The following is a 25,535-nucleotide window of genomic DNA, read 5'->3' as shown; positions in this document are numbered from 1 at the left end:
ACACGCATTCAAAGAAAGTTATTCCTTAAATTAACATTAATATTTTAAAAGAAAAATTTTAAAGCAAGGCATACTTAATAAATTAAACATGATTTGAATTGTGAATTATTATTTTAAGCACTTGTTTAGCAAGCAAAGTGGTTAAATAAAAATTTTAAAGTAAAGCAATATTTCAACAATGACCCTCTGAACAAACTGTCCAACATGGGAGATTGTTCACGCAAATTGCAAACTGTGTAAACAATCCCCCATGTCAGAAAATACGCATTCAAAGAAAGTCATTTCTTTAATCAAAATTAATATATTTAAAAGTAAAATTTTAAAGAAAGGCATATTTAATAAATTTAACAAGATTTGGATTGAGGAGCATTATTTTTGCATTTGTTTGGCTAGCAATATTTTAATGAAACATTTAAAATTCAGCAATGACCCTCTGAACATGAACATTCCAACATGGGAGATTGTTCACATGGATTGCAATCTGTGTAAACAATCCCCCATGTCAGAAAACACGCATTCAAAGAAAGTCATTCCTTAAATTAACATTAATATTTTAAAAGAGAAATTTTAAAGCAAGGCATACTTAATAAATTAAACATGATTTGAATTGTGAATTATTATTTTTGCACATTGAAGAAAGTCATTTCTTAAATTAACATTAATATTTTAAAAGAAAAATTTTAAAGCAAGGCATACTTAAAATTAAACATGATTTGAATTGTGAATTATTATTTTTGCACTTATTTGGCTAGCATAGTATTTCAATGAAAATTTTAAAGAAAAGCAATATTTCACCAATGACCCTCTGAACACGAACTGTCCAACATGGGAGATTGTTCACGCAGATTGCAATCTGTGTAAACAATCCCCCATGTCAAAAAATACGCATTCAAAGAAAGTCATTTTTTTAATCAAAACAAATACATTTTAAATAAATTTTTTAAAGGAAGGCACTTTTTCAGCAATGACCCACTGAACAGGTCCAACATGGAAGATTGCTCATGCAGATTGCATTAAAAATCATTTCTTTAATCAGTATGTTACATGGAGAAATAAATCACAGAACACAATAAGCTTGAATTCTTAGTCTAAAAGTTATTTTTATCATTTGGGAAGGTTAAGGAAGAGAAAGCAGCACATTGTATCACTGAGCATAACATCATTGACCTATAAAGAAATGGGGAAAAATTAATGCATAAATGAGCAAATTTGATTTTATACAAATTAGGATCACATTACAGACATTTTAAATTCAATAGAAGTTTTACATTTAAAATTTAGAAAAAAGGCGTGAGGGCGACTAGGGGAAGGTAGCAGAGGGGGGCCACATCAGTTAGTGTGTGTACTGGAAACATTTTTGCAAGTCCTGGGATAATCCTGCATTTATACTCCTATTTTCAATGTAAAAAAGATGTTTCTTGCTTATAATACATAATACAGTAGCCCATTGTTATATCGTGCCTCGATATATCGCTCCTTCTGTCCCCCAAAATATTAAAACCTAAAAAAAAAATCTTGCTTTAAGCTTGAAACCATTCATGAAAAAACATATTTTATTACTCAGAAAAGGTCTTTATCTTTTTTATTTTGTCATTGAACAAAACGAAGATGCTCCTATTCTTCTGAATTCGCTGGAAAAGCAGCGGCAACTCCTGCCATCCAAATGTACATACATGCAGTATATTTTAGTTTAAGATATAGTTTGGAAACTACTCGACATTTTCTTTTGTATTGATACTAAGACCTTTACAATGAGTGAGAGACAGCAGGCAGGTGTGACAGCAGGCCTGGTCCAAGTAGAAGAGAGCATACACCCTTCTCTGACTGTGTTTTTAGTATAGAAAAGATTTGTGCTTGGTTGCACAAATCAGGATTTGCATCAAAGGAAGAATCCTCTGGACGGGTGAAAGAGTTTTCTCTAAACAATCTGGTTACTTTTACTTTTCACATCCATTCCACTGAAAATCAGAGGGATTAGAAAGTCTGCTGAGAATAAGAGGGTATTGGAATGCTCACTCTTATCACGCTGTAACTAATGAGGATCATCTTTATTCGCCATATCACATTGACACTGAAAATTTACTTAAATTTAAATCTTGTATAAGTTACATTACGTGTGATAGTAAATTCATGAACTATATCGAAACCATTTGGAAATCATGTCAAAAAGAGTGAATGCTAATTTACTTGTACGTATTGGATGGATAACTATTTTCAATGACCTTGGTTACATCACGCTTTTTTTTCGTCCCCCGAAAAGTGCGATATAAATAGGGGTTACTGTATGAAAGAGAGAGCTCTCTGCTAATAATTATGCACTGATTTTGTTTGGAAGTAGAACGTTTTAGCCTACACTAACCAATAGTGTCAACTAGAACGATTTCGAAAGACAAAGCCAAGAACACTTTTTATATTGTAATAATTCAGACTCTCATTATTTCAATAATAAAGTACCATTACAGTAAATCTTTAAATTTTATACATCACCTATTGTTAAAACAAGTGTTGAAGCTCTGCCATTCAATTGAAGGAGTAAAGAGTATTACATTATGAAATTCCGTTTCACATTGCCCATAAAGGTTAATAACTGATTTAAGAGCCTATTTTGTGTTGCCCCTCCTATAAAATTCGGTGCCCAACATAGCATCCAGCCCTAGATATATGCCTGGTAGTGATCTTACATCAGTATTAGTGGTACACTAAACAAAAAAATGTCAATGGTTTGAAACCTTAATTAATACATTTCTTAAATTTTATTTTAGTACTAATATATCTGTACTAACATAGTAACTTGTAGAAACTCCTATAATGGGAAGAGAATTCAATTGGCATAGTACTTCCTTTTATAAATTTACTAGTAGTATTATTTTAAGCAGTCATGTTTTTTATAAACTCTAATAGTAACCTTCATCACCAAATAAAACCATAAGTAAAGAAAAGCATCAAATGAGTAAAATAGACAATTTTGTGAGAGAAAGAAAATTTCATGACTCCTTAGTAAATATTTTCTTTATTTTTATTCCATTTTCTGTCTTTGTATTTGTAAAACTAATCAACTGAATTTTATTTTGTTATAAAAGAGAAGTATTTTAAATATGAGAAAATAATGATAGTGCATCTAGATTGACCACTATTTTGGTTTTATTTAAACCACATGGCAACTGTACCTCGGGACAGTCAAACATATTGTACCTTAGGAAACGTCCCAGGGCCGACTCTTGTAGTTGTTCCGCCCGAGGCGATATTAACACGTGCCGCCCCCTTTCAATAATAATAATATAAAATATAACATAGTACTAAAGTAAAAAGTTTAGTAAAGTGTTTAAAATTAAAGCTAGTTTCTAGTTAAATTTTTAACTGGGTTTTGCAGATCCAAGGACTGGAAATGGCACACTTTAAATTATCTTTTTTTACATTAAAGTAGTTCACCTTTTGGCGCTGAAACAGATATTGATATTTTAAAAAGATTTTAAAATCACGCAATTTGCTGCCTCTAAAATTAAGTTGAATTATTCTGAATTATGTTTTGCACATCCATCCAAACACTGGTGTGCAGTTTATTTTATGAATTTCTTTTCAGCATTGAAGCGGTGAATCTTACGGCACTGAAACAAACATTCATACTTTTAAAAAAGTTTCAACTTCGGCATCTGCTGCCCTTAAAATCTGCCGCCCCAGGCGGCTGCCTAGCCCAGGAGCCGGGCCTGACATGTCCCAAAGTGCAACATGTGCATCCCCAAAGCAGAATACTACTAAATTTGCGACGTATGTCGCAGAACAGATGTCTGAGCTGCAGAACAATTCTGTTTAAATGTGAAAGGAAAAGTGATACATTTTCTGGAAAAATTCTGCAAATTTCAGTGAAATTTCTGCAGAAATCGCAGTGCAGAAAATCTACAGAAATTGCGGTGCAGAAAATCTGCAGAAACTGCAGTACAGAAAATCTGCAGAAACTGCGGCGCCAAAAATCTGCAGAAACTACGATGCAGAAAATCTGTAGAAACTGCAAATTTTCTACAAATACCTTCCAACTCAAGATAGAATTTTGCAGAAATTCTGCAGATTTCTTAAAATTAGAAGAAAATCTAAAATTCTCGCAAATTACGATAATTTGGCGGAAAACTTGTGATGTTGAATTCGATAAGTCCTTTGTAGGACTTTCACGATCGATCTTCATCCACTGCAATTTCGGTCATACACGTATGTTTTGGAAATATGCCAACACTGAAACATGTCCATCGCCGGAAATTGCGTGTCTTGTTTGAGATTTCAATCCCTTTGCATCCAGAAAATATTTCAATTATTTAGAAAGTTTTGAAGTGTTTTATTATATGCAACCCGAACTCGACTCATTTTATTCATTATTTTAGTATCTTATTTATTTAGGAACATTATTTTAATTGCTCCTTCATGCCATGTAAAATTAACCAAAAAAAAAAAAGTGGTTGCCACCTAGATTCGGATTTTTATAAAATTTTGCATCTTTGCTCTATCTATGTATTTTAGAAATCAAACAAACTATTTTTGGGGAATCTCAATCGGTTTAGGTTTGACACCTTGTTAAAGTTTTTTTGATTTTATAGTTTTCATGATCAACTAATTTTCCAAATTCAGTGCTCTTTAGTTAGCCATTTGATTGAAAGCTGTGATGTGTCCGGAAATATCTCATTTTACAGAAATAAACAGCAACAGTCCAGCTAAAAAAAAAAAAACTCCGATATGAAACGATTTTGATTTTCGGTACCCAATTTGTGGAAAATGTCACGTTTTTTCGCGTACAATGTTTGAAGTACTTGCAGAACAATTTTGGTCAAATGATTTTACGCTGCAGAACATTCTAAAGTATTCTGCTTTGGGGATGTGCATGGTTTGTAATAGTTAAGATATGTTTAGGAACATGGAAAATGTTCTAATCTCATATTTAAACATATTCAGTGTTAGTGTTAGATAATGATTCACTATTTATGATTCCTTATTCATAATTTAATTCATTATAATGAAAAAATAATTTTTTTTTGTTTGTCTGGGGCAAAATTGGTTTAAGTATATGGCAGTTTCTTGAATCATGAAGAAGTGTCTGACGATACAACAGGATATGTGCCATGGTACAATAGGATGTTGCACCTTGGGCAAGTTTGGAACTTTTACTTTAAATGGCTGGCAATATTTTATTTTCAAACTGTCTGAATTGAAAAAAATTTATTGTAGAAAAATATGTTGGGGTATTTCAATGTGACTTTTAGAATTTAAATTTGGTTTAAATAACCGAGATTAAAAATGAAAAGTGTCCCAAGGTACAACACTCTCCCCTACATATTTATTCATCAGAACAACACTAAGACATCTAATCCCAGAAACAACACTAAGATGTCCTACTGTTGCTCTAAGGCGATGATATAAATCCTGACATAGATGAATTTTTAGATTGATAAAAAGCATAATATAAAATACTTAAATTTAGTTTTAATTGTTAAATTTTTTTTTTTTGAAAACTGGATTTAACAGTTTTAATATCAATAACTATTTTTTTCTAAACATGATATATTAATTGAAAGGAAAATTTATAAACTTATGACTGTATTTGATAATAATGTCACTAGTTAACCTTTTTTTTTTTTGCCATTTTCGTCAATTTTTGAAGTTTTCATCAGATTTTTGAATTTTTGACTAATTTAGGACTCGTCACATAAAAAACCCAACCTTGCTCACATGAATTGCATTACAACAAATGCATTGTACCCTACGCTACTATAAAATCATACTTACATCAAGTGATTTTCATTCCTTAATAAAAAGCTTAGTCAATCATTCTGAATCAGGTATAATGAAGATAACATGCAGGCTTCGTTTGGCATAATGGACATGTTCTTCCTTCAGTAGATTCAGTCTACAAAAATTATGTTATTACATTATTAAATTACTTCTACAACAAATTTTAAAAATTAATGACAGACAAATAACTAAATAATACTTCTTAAATTTTTGGGAGGCCAATAGAATATCATCCCAGTGGTGTCTGCTCGGAAAATCAGTAGGGGTTAACAATTGTAAAATGGGGAGAGAAATTGGGAACTGTGTCAACCTGCTTCATTAAGGGGGGAACCAGTTTAGACGGGTCGAAAAATCTATTTGTTTTTCAATGTCATAAAATGTTAGTAGAACTATTCAAGAATGTGTTGACAAAAATTCTGTTTAGTTCCAACGCTATGAGCACTTAAAAAACTGAAGATTGGAAAATGTTTCACAACAATTTTTTTTCAATTGCATTTCTTTCAAAATGACTTTTTTTTTCAAGTGGTGTGCATTCTAGCGCAAAATGTTTTAGGCCAATCATTCGGAAATTTTGCCTGAATCTTCTTTATTCAATTACACTCTATATGAACCCAATTCTGGGATGATATTATGATTAAAAATATTTTTTAATGAGAAAAAGGTGAGCAAAAATAGTAGAAAAACATGAATTTTGTCATCAAACACCTCAAAAGCATGAAATGTTTTATTTTTTTTAACCAGAATTAGGTTCATATTCTGAGGAAATATGTTGTTAACGATAGAAAAAAATTGCAATGATTACAGATAAAAATGGGGTGGTTTCCTTCAGTCAAAAGTACTTCTTTTAGTCACTGAAATTGATAGAATGAGTAAAAAAAATAACATGGACCCAGAAAATACTTGCATTTTCCCAACAGTTATTTTTTAATAAATTTTTTTAAATGTTCAATTTTGAAAACAAGGCGTGGTCTTTTTGACGTCACAAATGATGCAATTTGACGCATCTTTCTACCACTTTTCGACGTTCTGATAATCAAGAAGCAAATTAAATATTGTGCTCTATGCTTGCTATCAACCATATCGTTGCCAATATACGTGATTAAAGATGCAAATTAAATATTTTGCACTGTGAATGGCAACACTGAATGGCATTTCATCATTTGTGATGTCATTGAAGGAGCTGTAGACAATGAAAGGGCACCGATTTAAGTAATTTTTTTTTAATATTAAATTTAAACAAATTATTTAAAAAATGGTCAGATGCTATATTTCTAAGCATGCTCTTTCATAAAAAAATACTTTTAACATTTTGGAAACGACCCCATTGTGACTTCAGGAATGCATACTAGCAACAAGTTCTGATAGCAACTATCCATGGACATCATCTTCAAACTCTTCTATTTCTGGCAGAAATGACTTGAAAAAATTACAAAGTGTACTTGAAAATAAGAATAAAATATTCTTCAAGTTTGAACAAATTCAGATTATTTCTTCTCTGTTGAAAAAAAATCACAAAAAACACTAAAATTTCTGCCTTCTGAATTGGTTTTCCCCCTTAAGCAAGAAATACTTGATGGAAACCACCAACTTTTATAGTGTGATTCTTCCTGCAATAATGAATGAGTGTAAAGATGTAAGAAAAATGTGGTATACAAGTATTCCAATGAGATCTTATCAGTTCATGTTCTCACAAGGTCACACATGATAATGCTAAATCTGGGATCGATTTTTTTCTATTTATAAATACAAAGCAAACTAAAAATGCACAATTATGACAAAAAAAAAAAAATCTACAATAAAATCATTATTTTGAAAAAGTGGCTAAAGTATATTTTTGATTTTTTTTTTTTTACACGGGAACAACTCTCAATTTCAATACTTTTTATTGGCATAATCAATCAAAAATTATTTTAATTAAGTACACTATTATTGCAGTCACTCACCAAACCAAACTAGGAAAAGATACTAAGTAAATTTCTCAAACTTTCGCAAGTCGAGTTTTTTCTTTTAAAAAGCTGTTACGTTTTGCACCATTAATTTAGAATCATGATAGCAGACATTCCATTTTTGGATTATTATTGTGAGGCATATTAACTCCTATCAATTTGAATTAAAAACAAGAGTGTCAGTTTCTGACGGGCGGATCAGGGTATAATCTAATTTCTGTTTTAGAAGCAGAAATTAATACAGGAAACATGAATAATGTCATTACATCATTAAAAAAATTACCAAAACATGGATTTTTTAATTGAAAATTTTCTTGAAAACTTTTTTCTCTCCACATCAAACCGGATATCCAATCCGAAGTAGAGTGGTCGTTGAATCGGATACCGAATAGTTAAAAATCAGCCGGATACAGGATAGTTATCGAATATCTGCTGCATCTTTAACTAGTCTTTAACAGTCGTGAGATGGACTATAAAACAAAATTATCAATATTTACTTTTGAAACAAACATTATTCCACATTGAGGTAGCAAAATATGTTACGAAAATTGGAGTATAAGAGTTTGGAGTTTTTAACCACCGCTCACGTCTTATCACGTGGTATGCATTTGCGGTCTGCGGTTCTTGATTTAAAACATTTACAGTTAAAGCTCGTGTGCTCGTAAGTTAAGTTTCGGTTTCATTTTTCAGTTTAAATCAGTTTTAAATACAAAACAAATACAGTTCATCAGCTCAAATATTTATAAAAAATATAATTGCTTGAAACTTTTTGATATTAAACCAAAATCATTAAAAAACTGAAACACATATGTATTATTCAACACATGTTAGTGTCTTAATTGTAAGCGTTATTACAATGATTCCTTTCATCAATGAAGATTGATTTTATTCCTTTAATTTCATATTAAGTTTATCGAATGTCAAATGGGTGCATATCAAAATCGAAAATGAAATGATGATGATGATGATGAGTAGAAGTGTTGGTGAGGAATGACAGAATACTGTGTGGTTTTGGGTTGAAATAATTTTGATATGAAGTCTCCTTCCTAGCATTCGTGTGTATAATTACTAATTTCACTGTGTTGTCAGTATGTAATTGTTTTGTAGCGATACCTTCAGTTTGGACCTATGATCGGTCTTTTAATTTCGATGCAAATTTTTTCTCTTTAGCAATTATGATGAGTTACCGTACTTTGGTAACATTAATTTGGAGTACAATATGTGGATTGTATTTAAATTACGGTGACGTGGCTTGGTGCATGAGTTTAGAAGAAAAAGATCAATTAAAGTAAGTGAATTTATTCTTGTTCTTCTTTGTCATAATATTGTATTAAATTTTCTCTTTACTATGACATTTCACAACTAATGTTTTGCCCTCGATTAATGAACACAGTTCTGCCTTCCGAATGAGCTTTACTGGTTTCAAACTTCCTACATTCTCTACATAAACATATTGGTTCATTTATTCTGCACACATATTGATTCTAAACGAATTTTACAATTAAAAAATTTTTACATGAAAATATCTATTTTACGTAGTTTAACTCTCTCATGTGTTATAGAATGTTCAATATTGTCATGTAACATATTTTTGAAGCATTCATTTGGGTTTTTTCCTAACAGCAAAATTTTTTGCATTTTTAAAACAAACCTAAGTTTACTTACACCTTAAGTTTTTCAAGCATACTCTCCAAAATATTTGACAAAAAATTGCTTACCTTTGACCTATGTACTATTAATCTGTGGTGATTTTGCTGATAAATTCAGTATAATTGAAGTTTTATATCCGTGTACAAAGCACAAGAGCTAATGTATTCCAGAAAAAATGTTTACTCAAATTTTGCTCTCAACTTCTCTTTCACTTGTCCCCCCCCCCATGAATGTTCAGTAGATTCTTTTGGCTTGTCTATATGTATCTCCAGAATCAAAGTATCCATTTTTCGACCATTCTGAAATACAAATATGATGATGACCCCAATGAAGATCCATGCCCCTGCCTCTTAAGGCTATCCACCCTCTTGCTCACTGCCGCCTCTTCTGTTAAGCTGTTCCAAGTGCCTACGACCCTACTAAAGAAGTAATTTTTCCTAATTTCCAGGTTAGCCTGAGATTTGAATAGCTTAAAACAGTGGCCCCTCATCCTGCTTTGTATGCAAAAATTTAACCCATTAACATCTTTTATTTTGATAAATTTCAACAACTGAATCATATCCCCTCTGACTCTCCTTTGGTCCAGGCTATACATATTAAGCCTATTAAGTCTGTTATCTTAGCCTAAATCTGAAAGTCCCTTTACTAGTCCATTAACCCATCTTTGAACCCTTTCTAATCAGGGTTGGCAAGTTTCTGCCGAGGCGGTTAAAACCACTGGTAGAAACCGGTTAAAACCGGCATGGCAAAAACCACTTTCTGCCACTTTGCGGCAGAAACTGGCAAAAACTCACAAAATAAAAAATTTATTCTTGATATACAACTGAAAATGCATGGAAAAAATAATTAATTGTTAACCAAAGTACTGTAATTTTATTACAAAATTATCACAATTCAAAATCAAATGTTACATTATTTGGACCCTGCAATTGCCTCCTAGAAAAGGTGGTTTCAAAAATCTAAATAGGCTTCCAATTTACTATGCACAAATGAGAAATTTTAGAATCTTCTTAAAACAGAAGAGCTAGCAGACAATGACTGCATCAAGGAGCAAGCAATGTTCATGAAACTTTCATCTGTTGTATAACTGGTTCACCATGTAGTAACTGGGGTTGCGGTAAAAATTTGACTCAAAAAATAAGTTTTGAGAAATGGGGCCGATTTGTTTTGCAAAGCTGTGACATTAGGTACAAAATTTAGGCAAGTAAAATTCTGGCACTTTCTTCTTGTAGCACATGACATGATGAATTTCAATCACAAACAATTTAGAGGAAGCATATAAGTGAGCAAATTACAATCAGTAATGCCTGTTTAATTCTGTATGTCACTCCTCTTTCCAAAGCACCTCTGTATGATTTTTTATCCTTTGTTAAATTAATTCGAATACTACGAGCCTCTGCAATTGGAAAGTTCCCTTTCTGAACTAAATCAAGGGCACTAGCATGGGATTTTATTTTTTTTTAATGATGAAATGATGTTTAAGTTTTTAGTTTACTGAAACAAACATTATTTACTAATTACTTGAGTTATTAAAAACATTTTTAAGTTTTTGCCAGTTTCTGCCGGTGTTTACCGGTTATGACCAGTTTCTGCCACTGGTACGGCAAAAACTAGTTTCTGCTGGCAGAAAGCCAACCCTGTTTCTAATACAGAAATATCTTTCCTGAAGTAAGGAGACCAAAACTGAACAGCGTACTCCAAATGAGATCTTACTAAACTCCTGTATAAAGGCAGAAGAACCTTCTTAGATTTGTTTGAAATAGATTTATTGATAAACCCAAGCATTCTGCTGACTTTGTTACTTGCAATGCACTGTTGACTAAACTTGAAGTACCGATAGAGATCCTGATCAAGACTTCAAATTGATATTACAGTCAAACACTGTTAACAGAACTCTCTTAACGCTAAATTTCGCTTTGCGCCAAGTAATTGTCACTCCCCATCCGATAAAGCTACAAATTAGTGTTAAATCAATCGCTTAACACAAAGAGGATTTAGACAAATTCCCATATAAGACAAAGAAAATTTTAAGGTCTTGAAAAAAAAATGGAGGGAAAAGAAAAAAATAAAACCCCATCCTTTTACATGCAATTACTGTTGACAGATCTGCACTTGGACACACGCAACATGGATGACAGCGAGCAAATTTCTCGTTGCTTCAGGAACAAACGACCTAAAGCTGTAGACTATGCTTACAGTAAAAAAGCTTGGATAAACAGTGAAATCTTTACCAAGTGGCTGATAAATCTATATTTAAAATTTCATCGTGAAAAAAGAAAAAATTGTCAAATTCTGGATAACTGTTCTGCTTATGTAGAGGTTTTAAGGTCATAAAGCGATAAATTGTGTTTTTTTACCCCCGCCAACAGCAAAAATCCAGTCTTTTGATCAAGGAAAAATCCAGATGTTTAAAAATGCACTTTCGTAGAGAAATGCCCCAAATAGCCATTGCCTGTTTTGACTTACTTCTCTTACTTAAACTATAAATGTAAATGTTTGTCTGTATATTTTTGTACAAATGTACAGTAAAACCTGTGAAGTTGACCACCTGTCTAAGTTGATCATTTTTTTCAGGCACGGAATTAACCCTTATCATATAAATCAACCTCTGTAAGTTGTCCACCTGTTTAAGTTGACCACTAAAGTAGTGCACCGCAAGTGGTCAACTTATACAGGTTTTCTCTGTACTTTGATTCTTATGTTTTCTGAGTCGCCAAAAAAAAAAAACTTGGCTACTTACACAAAATCCGGTAAACGTGGAAATCGGTTCACGCAAAATTGGCTTAACACGAAATATTTTGGTGTCCCCATTGAGTTTGTATTAATGAGTTTTGACTGTATAAGCTTTCTCATTATTTCTCTATGTGTACCCAAAGTGACTCCTCACCCTGCTCTACCCACAGTTTTCTAAAAGAACTAACACTAGACTTGAAAGGTATCTTATTACCCAGAGATTTGAAATTTTCTGTTGCGTCAAAGCCTGTAGGGTCTCCTCCCATTAGGCCTGGTGTTATCGATAAGGTGTTAAACTTGTCACTGGAGAGTTGTGAATTTGATGCTTTCCAGTCAAAGAACCTCTGTGTAGACCCAAATGGTATTTGGTGCATGTTAAATCTGCCATGATAATAAATTTCTCTAAGTTTACATTTTAAATCAGTGCCTTTTATGTTGCTTAACTGATATAGATTTTTTAAAACGAGCTGATGTGTGCATCACATGACTTCCTTTTACTCCAATTTAATGTCGTTTCCCCATTGCTGGCAATTTTAATGTGATTCAATAATTTACTCTCTAAATATCACTAACAGTGGCCAAATTGAAATCAGATTTTAAAAAAAAAATTGCCTGATTTGTCGCCAAGTTGTCGAAAAAACTTGGTGACCAAAAGACTGGCGATCTATCGCCAAGTGTCCGCCAAATTATAACACCACCACCTGAGTTTACATCGAAATTAACAATGATTTCCCCCCAAAAAGGAGCAAAAGACTTTTTTAGAAACACCCGAATGGAACCAAAAGGGGAGGTGCACAACTAAAAAAAGACCCCACTAGGAGTCTATGTACCAAATTTCAACTTTCTAGGACATACCATTCTTGAGTTATGGGGCATTCCAAGGTATTTTTGACATTTATGTAGAGTCCGTAACGTGACCTTTTTTGCCATAACTTTTTAATTTACTGTTTGATTAGCATATTATTTTATTTTGATCTTTTCCTACCAACACACCAGCTCAAAATAAAATAATTTGCAAATCAAACGGTAAATTAAAAAGTTATGGCAAAAAAAGGTCACGTTACGGACTCTACATAATGTCCAAAATACCGTGGAATGCCCCTTATGCGACATACATACATACATACAGACGTCACAAGAAAACTCATTGCAATTAACTCTGGAATCGTGAAAATGGATATTTTGCATGTCTATACATTCTTAGGCACTTATCCACGTATGATCGAGTCAAAAAAAAAAACCTCATCACTCATTTGGGGATGAGTAAAATGGAAATTACGTCGATTTTTGAGTGAAAATTGTTTTGCGAATACAATACTTCCTTTTTTGTAAAAGGAAGTAAAAAACATCCGCATTCGTGGCCGTATCCTTATCTAACCGGTTAAAACGCATGTTGGAAGCCATAGAGGGACCCTGGAAGCAGCTCCCTTTCTGATTGCATTCAGATATTCCAAAAGGAGACTTTCCTCTTTTTCAGGAAATACATTGTTAATTTCAATGCAAACTGAAGAAATACAATAAATTGACCATATATCAGTAAAACTTTTTGTCACTATGTTGATGACACAAAGGTTGACTACGTTAGCGACTGTGTGTGGTGTCAGTTTAACGATGTTTAGAGAAATTCCTATTGAATCCACCCCCGTCATTTTGAACTTTTCCCAGTATGTGAAAGGTGTATAGTATACTAAATGCAAATTTTATCACAAAAGGGCAAAAACAATCCCCACTAATTTGTAAAAATTTTAATTTTTCAAAGCCCCTTCCTAAATGACTGGCTTGATGGAATCAATGTTATAATTGTCAATATTTGAAATAAACCACTGTAAATGTCTTTTATGCTTTTAAAATATTTTTTTGTTCACTCTAAAGGCCTTATTATATTTCTTTTGCACGTTCCATACTGCTATTATCATCAATGTACTACTAGTTATGCCAATAAAAGCATTACATTTCTTTACTTTCGGTACTGCCATTACATACTTTTTACCATACTTTTATAGCAACACAAAGCATTTGCCACCTCGCCAAATGCAATGAAATTGTAAATTCATCGAAATAAACTGATTTGGCACAAGAATTAGTGAACAGAAATATTTTTTAAATTTTGAGAGAGAAAGTAATTCCTCAACACTCAAAATTATATCAAAAAATTGGAAGTTTTGCATGCGAAAAAAAAAGCCTCCAAATTGAGAATTGATTTGGAGTCTCTGCCACTGCGAGAAATGCTGATTGTAGAATGAAAATTAAGTCTCATTTTTATAATGTAAGTAAGTGTTTGTGTTGCATATTTTATTAAACTATATTTTGCTTGCTAACTGAAGTTTTCTAAAGAAAAAAAATCACCATTAAAATCAGGGTTGGCAAGTTTTTGGCACTTAGTGGTTTTAACGGTTGTATCAAAATCCCTTTTTGACGTCAAACCTAAATTTCTGTCAAAAACCCATCTAAAATTAATATTGATATCGAACAAATTGCTATTAACAATATTTATGTTAACAAATGATTCATCTATCCTACTAATAGTATTGTAATTTATATCAGCGGTCATTGGCATGCACAAGGGGGGGGGGGCACATGTTGGCTCGAGCCTGAGTCCTGTAAAAGTCATTTTTGACGAGCCCAAAAACTCCTCTACACGCCCCAGACAGCGGTATACAACCCGTCGATCGCGGTCAATTTCGAGCCTGTTTTCAATCAGTCGCAGCAACATTCTGGACCATGTTTTTTTTTATAAGAGAAAAAAAAAATCTATATTATTTTCGAGAAAACAAACTAGGCTCAACTTCTTCATCAAAAGTTATGAGAAAACTCTTTTCAAAACTTTTCATAATCATTACAAGAGCCATAATTTTTAATTTTCAAGAAAAATTATTTTTACCTTTTGTTCTTACAAAATGCCCACAAAAGGGGACTAGATAAAACTTAGAACAAATGTTGAAGAAAAAATTTATGTAATTAAATAATGTTTTTAACAACTTTACCAATGGCACAATGAGGGAAAGAATTCCCCCCTATCTCTGCAGAAATCAATCTTAGCGTTCCTCAAATTTGGAGAGCAGATCAGCAGTTGGTTTAGGTTGCCTGTCGCTGATTTATAATCACACTTGAGTAAAAGTTTGGTAGTATTAGAATTTTAAAATGATGGTAATAAAAAATATTCATCATAATTTTGATTTGGCAGGCTGCTTCTCTGCAGAAAAAGGAAATAATGAGAGAGTTACTATTCTCATAGAATAGGAAGTTATTATAAATAAGTACACTCTTACACTTTTGATAGTGAAACAATTCTTAGTTTTCTGAATAAAACTCCGAATTTCACCCAATGATAAAACAAGAAAATGAAAATGTACCTATGCTTAATGAAAAAGGCATTATGCATCATTAAAGGAAAAAAAATCAATGTTTTTTTTCTATATTTATCGAATCATCTGACGAAATTTGCTGGAAAAGAAAATTTTTTGGGCGATTGCAATGACCTTCTATGTAGGGCTTGCACAGAAATTTCGGGACCCATCACAAATGAATTTTACGGTCCCCCTTCCATATTGTTTATCCCTATGTCCCTACATGTGTTTTGCCTCTCCTTTTAATAATCTCAGGCCCCCTTCAGGATCGGGCCTGGGCCAACAGGTGAACCTTCTCTCCTCACCCCCTCTTCACGCTCCTGCTTCTATGACCTCACATCTGGACACTCCTGATTGCAAATTGTTGTATATTAAAAACTAAGTTTAATGATGAAAGTACAGGATAGAGTAATCGAGTATGATTTACAAGCTTACATACTTTCTTAAAATCGACAGTTAATGTTTGCATATTACATTTAGAGAATTTATTAGAATAAATCTGCAGTGGAAATGAGTTTTCGAGATATTTGAAGAAATGTGTGTTTGAATCAATACTGACAGTAGGGAAATGTTGGACAAAGACGGTATTTTCGGGCATTTTTTTCAGCGGAAACCAAATAAGCAAGCTTGTACAACAAAGCAAACGTACAGTAGATGACAAAAATGAAAAATTTGCAGTTACTGCCCTTTACCTGCCCACTGCAGAAATATTGATACTAAGTTATTTTAAGAGGCTTAGTTATATTGCTTGAAAGCATTAGTTCATTTAAGACGAGAGAATATTTATACTAGTTTATGGGGGGGGGGGGGGGGGTAATGTTAATTATACAAAGGAAAAATATATATCATCAAATATATTGAGATAATTGATCATTAAATGCTTAGTTTTACTTTTACTTATCAAGAAAAAACCAAAGAGCTTTCATAAATTCATAGGATTTTTAGATTGATAGAATTACTTAAAACTAAATGTTTTTGTTTTTGAAATATTTCAGCAGAGCAAATTTGAAAATGAGATTTCAGTTTTAATATTTAGCTATTTTTACAGCATATCAAATTGATTTGAAGGTTATTTTAGGAGTTAACTTTTCAGCATGAAAAATCCAATGTGTTGTTGAAAAATTAATGATAGTATTTGACATTAATGTCAGTATTTGTCAGTTTTTCACTAGTTTTTGACTTGTTGCATCAAAAACCCAATTCTATTTAAAATTTGTAAAATTTCATACACTAATTGACACTTATTGACTGTTTCAGATTTTTTTTTAATATGCACAATAAAAAATCCCAAACGTATTTTGATTCAACAAGCTGCTTGTCTGTAGAATGAAAGAAATGAATAGAAGAGCCACTATTAGTATAGAATAAAAAATATAATAAATAGCAGTATATTGAATAATATCGACTGTTTGCTCCTTACATTTTTCAAAGCCGAAAGTGTAAGGCATAGTACATTTATCTGGTTTAATTTTTATACTTAACAACACTTGAATAAAATATGGGGTTGGTCTGGGGTAAGTGGTACCACTTTTAAGTTCGTTTTTGAAACCTTATACAAAAATTTTGAAACAATAAAAAAACTTATTGTCTTATTTTATCTTGGACATTATTAACGAACTAAAGTTCATCATTATTTTCAAAAATAATGTTTTAAATATTCTTAATGATTATGTTTAAAAAAAACTTCTACTAGGTCACCATAGTTGTCTTGCATTCCACTAATACAAATATTTTATCAAAGTTGCTTTTGATTTTCAAATCTCCATTATTATAGGGGGACCCACCAGGGTTCGCCGATATATATCAGTCGATATATATCCGATATTTATTTTGAAAATATCATGATATTTTGATATTTTTGATATTTATTTTTTCAACTACGGTATTTTCAATACAAAGAATATATTAATCATAGTAATATTGTTCATTTATTATTAAAAATATCCAGAAAGTTTTGTACTATATTTTCATGATGTATTAATGCATCAATAATGTAACTAAGTAGTACAATATCAGGGTTCGTACGCTCCTTCAAAACTCCTCCAATACTCCTTCATTCAGAAATTTTTTTAAACGGCCCTTCAAACTCCTTCGTTTTGGTTTTAACTCCTTTAAAACTCCTTCTTTTTTAGTTCAAAGTTACAAAAATTTTCTCTATAACAGTAACTTCGATCGGCAACTTAGCATCGTCACAGTGCAAAGTTGTAATGACGATTTTAATATAGTAATTTCGTATATTTATTTTTTTCGAAAGATGTGAATTACAAATTGATCATAGAAGTTAAAGGTGAAAATATTATTAGATGACTAAGACGTTTCATAAGTGTAGTAAAACATGCTTAAATGGTGCTTGGCTATTCTTTCAAGTTTTATGATTGTTGCTTTTCCCCTTCACCAAACTCGCAGCAAAAGTCAGTTTCTCTAATTATTATTTAGAAATACATAAGTATTTTTAAGATGTACTCTGTTTAGTGATTGTGTTTTAAAAAAAGCAATTGTTTAGTAAATTGCAGTTATGATATTGTAAAAAGGGTCATCTGCATCCACAAGTGATGCCATACTTGACAGGGCATGAGAGCCAAGGCGGTCGCCTTGTCAGTTATATCACTGGGACCCTCCCATACCCCAAAAAAAGAAGAAGAAAGATAATAAAAGTGGGAAAAGAGAAAAAGGGGGGAAACAAAAAGAAAAGGAAAAAAAGAAGAAAAAAAGTGGGGGAAAAAAATCAAAACTGCTTACTAGAAAACAATTGAATAAGTGCCATAAGAGTAAATGTCAAAAGAGAAAATTTCACTTAATTTTTACGTTTTCTCTTATTTGGAGTTCCCACCCCTTTTTCTTTTTTTCTTCTTTTTGTTTCTTTTTCTTTTCTTCCTCTTTTTTTGCGTCACGGGCACCTGTCACTCTCGTTGGGCCTGTGCCTCGAGGGAGAGACGGGTTCATGAAATTGTGACGAGGGGGAAGAGAGAGGGTGACAAAATGTGACATCACACAGTTATTATAATAATATGACATGTGACAGGAGTAGTAAAATGAAGTGTGACACTTTGACAAAAGGGAAAGGAAAGGAAAATATTGAAAAAAGGTGCAACATTATTTAAGGATAGCCCATTAGTACTCCTTCAGAATGTCATTTTACTCCTTTAGAACTCCTCCAAAACTCCTTCATTTTATTTCTGAAATTGAGTACGAACCCTGTATTTTGTATCCATAAAATTATTAGCAATGTAACAATTTTAATTCATATTAAAAGTGCCTAATTCAAAGTGAAACATTGCTTAGTAAAGAAGAAAATGTTTTATGACTGCACTGACTAATGCATATTATTTGTTTCTGATGAATCATATAACTGTGTAAAAATATTTTAACAGAAGGAAAATGAGTAAAACAGCTAATGCTAAATTAACTCCATTAAAATTGATAGAAATGCAAAACAAAAAATTAGTTATAAATAATGAAAGAAACCATAATTTTAAGTCTACATATTGAAATTATAATATAAGATAATAAAGAGTGATTTGAGGCTGCATTTACTATTTTAAAGACTTGAGTTAGTGCTAATTGGAAATATCGGATATATATCAAAATATCCGATACATATCAAAACATCGGGTATTTTCGATATTTTCGAACCCTGGGACCCACTTACCCCTTATAACAGATTTACTTGGTAAGTGGGAACCCTCCTCTTATACACTTATTAATTCTTGTTGCTGTATGAACTTTAAGTTAAACTATACGTGAAAAATTGATTATCATAAAAAAGTAATAAAAACTAACCTAGAAACACTTCTTTGAAAAATGTTGCTTGAACTCAAGAAATTTTTTTTTTTTTTTTTTTTTTTGACTAAGTACTATGGACCTAGAAAAAAAATTTCACGAAACCCAAATAATCCAAAACCAATCACTGATGACATTTAACATGATCAGTGCAGAAAAAGATCGAAAACTTTTTCCATATTTTAGTTTTAGGGGGGTGTCCCACTTACCCCAGTGACTTATGTAAATCAAATCCATTTTTAAGTTCAGCATTGATTCATCCGAAACTGGAAAAGAAACGTGCGTAATTTAAAGCCACAAACCTCTAAAACATTTGTTGATTACTATGAAAACATATTTAAACTTTACGTTTGTAAAGATATTGAGACTTTCCAATGCCAGAGAATTGATTTTAGTTGGGACAGATATGTTACACCAACGATTAAAGGTCAAACTACAGAGAAGTTGGGAGCAGGAATAAGAAGACAAGTGCTTTCACACGGTACTTTACCTAAAAATTGGCGAAGATTTTTAAGAATTTCGAATAACAAAGAAAGGTTCTTTGCTCTGCTAGGTACGTTAGCTGTAAGTACCATAACAAATCTGCAGGTTCTAACGACTTTAGATGAAAACATTAAAGGAAATAGTACTGCAAAAACTTCCCTCCCTGATGTCGTTACTTGCCCTGGCTCAGTGGAAACAGGCTCAAGAATGATACTGCATCTTCAAGACATGGTAGAAAACGGTTTTAGGAATATTATCATGTGCATTGTTGATACAGATGTCTTAGTTTTAGCAATATCTTACTTTTTTTCCTTGTCAACATTAAGTCTGGATAAACTTTGAATTGCTTTTGGAACAGGAAACAACAACAAATTCATTAATACTTCATGCCATATATGAAACTATTGAGAAAAAAAGGGGAAAGAAAGATTTTATCAGGATTTCACATGCCTTCATAGGTTTTGCATTCCTAGCTTCACTGGGAAGTCCATAAAATCAACTTGGAAGGCATGGATGATACTCAAAGAAGCAACTATGGCGTTTTTTATTTATTTCGCAACCTCAAAATTATATGCCGAGCGAAATTTTTGACATTTTTGAAAGGTAAATAGTAGTACTACTGTATTGTTCGACTAAATAACGTAATTGTAAATGATGCAAGGAAAGAGTTGTTTGTGGCAAAAAATCTGCCACTTAAAAGTTTGCTACCAACAAAGGGTGCCTTACAGCATTAAGTATTGCGTGTGCTTTGCAGGCTGACAACATTTGGGGACAAGCTCACAAACATATCATACGTGCACCATCTCCAAGTGAATAGGGTTGGATGGCAGCTGAAATGGTCGTAGTTACCGGAAATTTCTGATTCATGCACTGAGCTCAAAAAGTGCACCTGCAAAATCTGCAAGAACAAGTGTAGCTGCAGAAGTGTAGGTCTGCCCTGCACACTACTATGCAAAAATTAATGCGAAGAATGAAGCAGGGTTTGACTAACGACATAGAACTAATACTTTTGTACATATTTGCATTTAATATTTTTCCTATTTTTATATTGGTACTTTAAAAATCACGCGTAATCTCTTTTTTAAGTAATAAAATTGTATTTTTTAAAAGAGTACAAAAATGAACATTTAGCTTATTTTCAACATACGAAATGAAATCTGTAATCTGAAAAACCTATAATTCGATGTAAAAGTCTCTTTTGTACGACATTGTATTTAAAAAAATCTAATATGGGTAGCCATTTTGAAAAACGCCGCCATCTTGGATTTAAACGGTTTTTGAAAGTGCCTCTGGGTCTTAATTTCATTTTGTAGTCATAAACAACGTTCCTACCAAGTGGCATCTTCTTATCATAATTTGCAGTTTTCCATTGATTTTTGTCGTTTAGCTCCCCGGCTAGTGGTCAACATACAGAGGTTTATTTATACGATAAAGGCTAATTCCGTGCCTGAAGAAGGTGGTCCACTTAGACAGGTGGTCAACTTACAAGTGTGGTCAACTTTACAAGTTTTACTGTATCTACAATATTTGTGGTAACTTTCAGAATTAATGTTTTTATATTTTCATAAACTCGCACTTTTTTGGTTACACCCCCAGACACCCCCCCCCCTGGTGACGCTACTGGCTTATACCGTTCTCATTAAAGAGCATTTTTCATTTTAAAAAAATTCTTGAAGCATTCTCTTTTTTTATACTTCATTATCTCATTTTTAATTAGAAAAAAATTTCGCATAAAAGATAAAACTTTTATTAAATCTGTCATCATATTTAAAAGTAATGAGGTGACTATAAGCTGAAATCTTTATCCTTTTTTTCCCCTTGGTTCAGCCCGAGAATTAATTATTAGAGTTTATTTGTGCTCGTTTCTTTAAATCGATTTTTGTCTTAGTTATCCCTTCCGAGAAAAAATGTTTTATCTCTTATCGCAGACGCTTTTTTACCCCCCCCCTCCCCATTGTTATTTATTTGACGTTCTTCGTTTCTTATTCGACATCCGTCATTGTTGACTCTATGTTCTTGATCAGTAGCTAATGAAGATGTCTGAAGTATTTACACAAGACATAAAAACAATTGACTCATTGCTAATTTTTCTTCATGTAACCATTTTACGATACTGAAAACAGTATTGTTTGAACATTTTACAAATTGGTATGAAATATAGAATAGATATTTAAGGAAGGGGACAGATAAAATACAAAAGCTTAGAGAACTTATTATTTATCACAGTATTAGCCTGTTAAGAAAAGAACGTTTTCGCAGTTCCTGTAAACTATAGGAGGCGCTGCAGTCTCTGGCCAATGGTTGCCGAATAAGGTCCAATAATGGCCCACCTATTAATCTGTTCAATGAGACATCTGCCTTGTCCGCGCAGAATTGAAATGTTTTACATCTTTGACTAATTTCTTGGATCACTGCAAGGTGCCATATCCAAGCTCTAGAATTATCTGTAAGCGTTTCAATTAAAATTTCTAATGCAACCTTTAGTATAGCGCATGTACAACTTTGTCCGTGACTTACGAAACATTTGCGCATGTTTTTTAGCGCTTCAGAAACCAACCTAAATTTCTTATATTTTCTCGGAGCTCTTTTTTTACCCCTGGAATGAAAGGTGAATGTAAAACGATTGCTCTCAAAATAAGTAAGTCAGAAAGTAACTAGTATGTTGTGGCCATCATGAAACTTTCTTCTGTATTTTTCTTTTTTTTTCTGATCCCTCCCCATGCTTGACGAGGAAGCAATATTCCCAGCAAAAACAAAATGACACATGAAAAAACTTGACGACCATCCCAATGTCTGAATTATTACAAAAGCAAAGCAAAGAGCGAAAATTGAAAGTTATTTTAAAAGCCTTGCTCGAATTAATTACAAATATTTTATTTGTTAACAAACGCAAGATGGCAACAGTTAAAAATTTTAAATCATTGCGATTTTCTGGTTATTTTCCAACAGTTAAAATCACGCGAAATACGCAGACGACAGTCTACTACAATTTATCTTTCTTATTGTTGCATTTATAAAGCTATTTTTATTCACACAAAAAAAGCCCCCCATGGAGCAATTGGCGCCAAAATTGAACCAACGCCTGTTTACATATGGATTGACATTTATTCCAAATTTCATCCAGAAGGTAGCATTATTTCTTGAGATACGGAACTCACAATCAAAAAAAAAAAAAAAGAACTTTCGATTGCGCCACCCCCTTTTTAGCTATTGACACCGAAATAGTCAGCACTTATACCCTCTAGGGGCTACTTGTCAATAAATTTTTCCTTGATTCCGTTCATTATTTCTTGAGATACAGCAGTCACAATTGACGACAAAAAACGTTCTATAGCTCAACCCCCGTTTGAGTTATTAACACCAAAATTGAATCAGCACCTGTTCCTGTTAATGGCAACATATGGACCAAATTTTGTTTGATTCCGCCGATTACTTCCTGAGGAATAACAAGTACGCGTAACTCAAAAAACGTCCCATTGCTCCATCCCCCTTGCAGGAATTCTCGCCAAAAACCAATAGGCACAAGTTCACATAGGGGCACATATGTGTACCAAATTTCGTTCGATTTCATACGGTAGTTTTTGCTGTAGAGTGGCCACAAAAAAACTGGTCACACACAGACGTGACACACACACGGATACACACACACAAATACATACACACACGCACAGACAGACAGACATTTTCCAAAAATAGTCGAAATGGACTCAGCACACCTCAAAACGTTCGAATCCGTCAAAATTCGAAATTCGAAAATTTGCACGAATCCAATACTTTCTTCTATATATTAGATATAGAAGAAAGTAAAAAGGCAGCAAAGATATCGCGTACTAAGTAAACATTTTATTTACTATCTAGTTGTGCAGTTGTTGCTCCAAAAACTTTATAAATGGAACATTAGCAAGGATGAGCAGAGTCTGTGTTCCGAACTGTCAAAATATTTCAATCAAGTGCAAGCTACCCGTATATAGTACCTCTATCTCATCTTATCGAATTTCCTGCACTTCGCTTTTATGCCTGAGCGTAAGCAGCCATGAAAATTCTAACATGAATGGCGTCACTACGGGGGGGGGGGGGCGGCGGCGAGGGGCAGCACGCTCCGGGTGCCAGCCGTCTGGAGGATGACGCCCAGAGTGGAATTGCAAGTTTTTGAGAAATATAAAGCTAAAACGCTTTTTTAAGACTACAAATTTGAAAATTTTCCGTGAGTTTTACCCCCGAACTCTCTATTTTCCCGTCCCACAGCATGGAGTGAATACTCAGGATAAGGTTCATATTGTCAAGACTTAGATCTTGCAATGACATCCTCTAATATCAAAACACTGACACTTATTATCTTTTCAAGTGTTTGAGATGCGTTTGAAATAGTCAATGGGCAATCAATTTCATACACTCCGACCTCCTTACTCTTTTGACCTCTCTTCGGCCTGCACATTTGCGTCTAGGGCAAGTTATATCAGAAATGTTCTTAGAAAAACTAAGAACATTTCTGAGAACTTTTGTTTGTCTTTTGTACGTTATACCATTTAAAATTTCATAAAACACAAATGTAGTAGTTTCTGAAAGTTGTATGAATTTTATGTTTACATAGAATATAAAAATCTTTTTTTATGTGTGTGTTTGTAAGGGTGGGTGGGATAGGGTGAAATCACAAGCTACAGCCCCGTATGTCACCCATGCTAGGTACGCCACTGGTAACACTACATATCTCATCGGTTACGTTGTAGGTTCTAAAAATTTTTTTTTTTTTTTTTTTGATACGTTAAAGATCAGCCATTAGCATGGCGATCAACTTTGTAACCAAGCTCTTCATACAGTGGCTCCCAAAAGTGTTCGTACACCTACGACTTTCAATGAAATAGACCCCATGCATTGGTTGGAATTAATATTTCGGAATAGGTATTTAACTATAAGATCTATGATCTATTTTTAACAAAACTACACGAAAATTTTTAATAAAACATTAAAACTTAATTTTTTAAAAATCAAAAACCAAAAAGTGCCGGAGATTTTATCACACAAAAGTCTTCGTACACTTTGAAAAAATGTCAAAAAATTAGCAAATAATCTAACTTTTTACAAAATTATTGTTTAGTAGAATATCATGCAGTATCAACAACACCTTTTAAACGTCTGGGAATAGATTTCATTCTTTTTTCTTTCTTTTTTAATGCAATTTCTGAGTAAGTGTTCAGCCGATCTTCGAGTCTTACTGTTTCTCGTTCGCTTTTCGTTTCAATGGTGTATTTTCGTAATCTAGCCGCCAGATATCTCCAAATATGTTCCATTAAGTTTAAAGCTGCCAAACTAGGATATATTTCTAAGTTTAAGGACAACTTTTGAGGCACGAAACGCAATCGTATACTTCTTATCGTTATTTTGATGAAAAACAAAGTTGTTGCTGATTACCAAAGTTTGGGCTAAAAGTTTAAAATTGTTTTTAAAATATTTAAATGAGCAACATAATTCATTGTTTCTTCAAAAAATTCTAAATTTCCAAGTCCTGATGCAGTAATGCACCCTCACACAAGAACACCTTCACCGTCCTGATTAACTGATCCAACTAAGTTCTTAAGATTAAATTCCTCATTTTTTCTTCTATTGACAGATATACAACAATTTAACCCAATTTATTGAATTTATTTTTATCTATAAGTAAGACGTTTTTCCAAAACGTTTTGAGCTTATTTATCATTGATTTTACGATGGAAAGCGTAATCTTACTGTTTTTCGTACGAACAAGAAAATTTCTGCGGAGAGAGGTCCCCTTTAATCCAGCTAATCAGAGAACTTGCAAACAATTTTAGGTGAAAATTGAACATAA

The 25,535-nt window shown here is 32.8% G+C and overlaps 1 protein-coding gene and 1 long non-coding RNA gene across 2 annotated transcripts in view; one reads left to right on the top strand and one right to left on the bottom strand.

Moving 5' to 3' along the window:
• Positions 1-258: 258 nt before the first annotated feature.
• On the bottom strand, positions 259-8,312 carry LOC129222801 (uncharacterized). Its single transcript, XR_008580613.1, has 3 exons — positions 8,216-8,312; positions 5,767-5,887; positions 259-1,167 (listed from the first exon to the last, which is right to left on the bottom strand). It is a non-coding gene; the product is annotated as an uncharacterized LOC129222801 (long non-coding RNA).
• Positions 8,313-8,896: 584 nt separating this feature from the next.
• Positions 8,897-25,535, top strand: part of LOC129223277 (ER degradation-enhancing alpha-mannosidase-like protein 3) — an 85,937-nt gene continuing 69,298 nt past the window's right edge. Inside the window, exon 1 of the mRNA XM_054857843.1 lies at positions 8,897-9,006. Within this exon, the coding sequence (XP_054713818.1) occupies positions 8,897-9,006 (110 nt within the window). The remainder of the gene's footprint in view (positions 9,007-25,535) is intronic.

Source organism: Uloborus diversus, chromosome 5 (assembly GCF_026930045.1).
Source record: "Uloborus diversus isolate 005 chromosome 5, Udiv.v.3.1, whole genome shotgun sequence".
In the NCBI taxonomy this organism is placed as follows: Eukaryota; Metazoa; Arthropoda; class Arachnida; order Araneae; family Uloboridae; genus Uloborus; species Uloborus diversus.
This window is presented reverse-complemented; position numbering and strand designations above follow the sequence as displayed.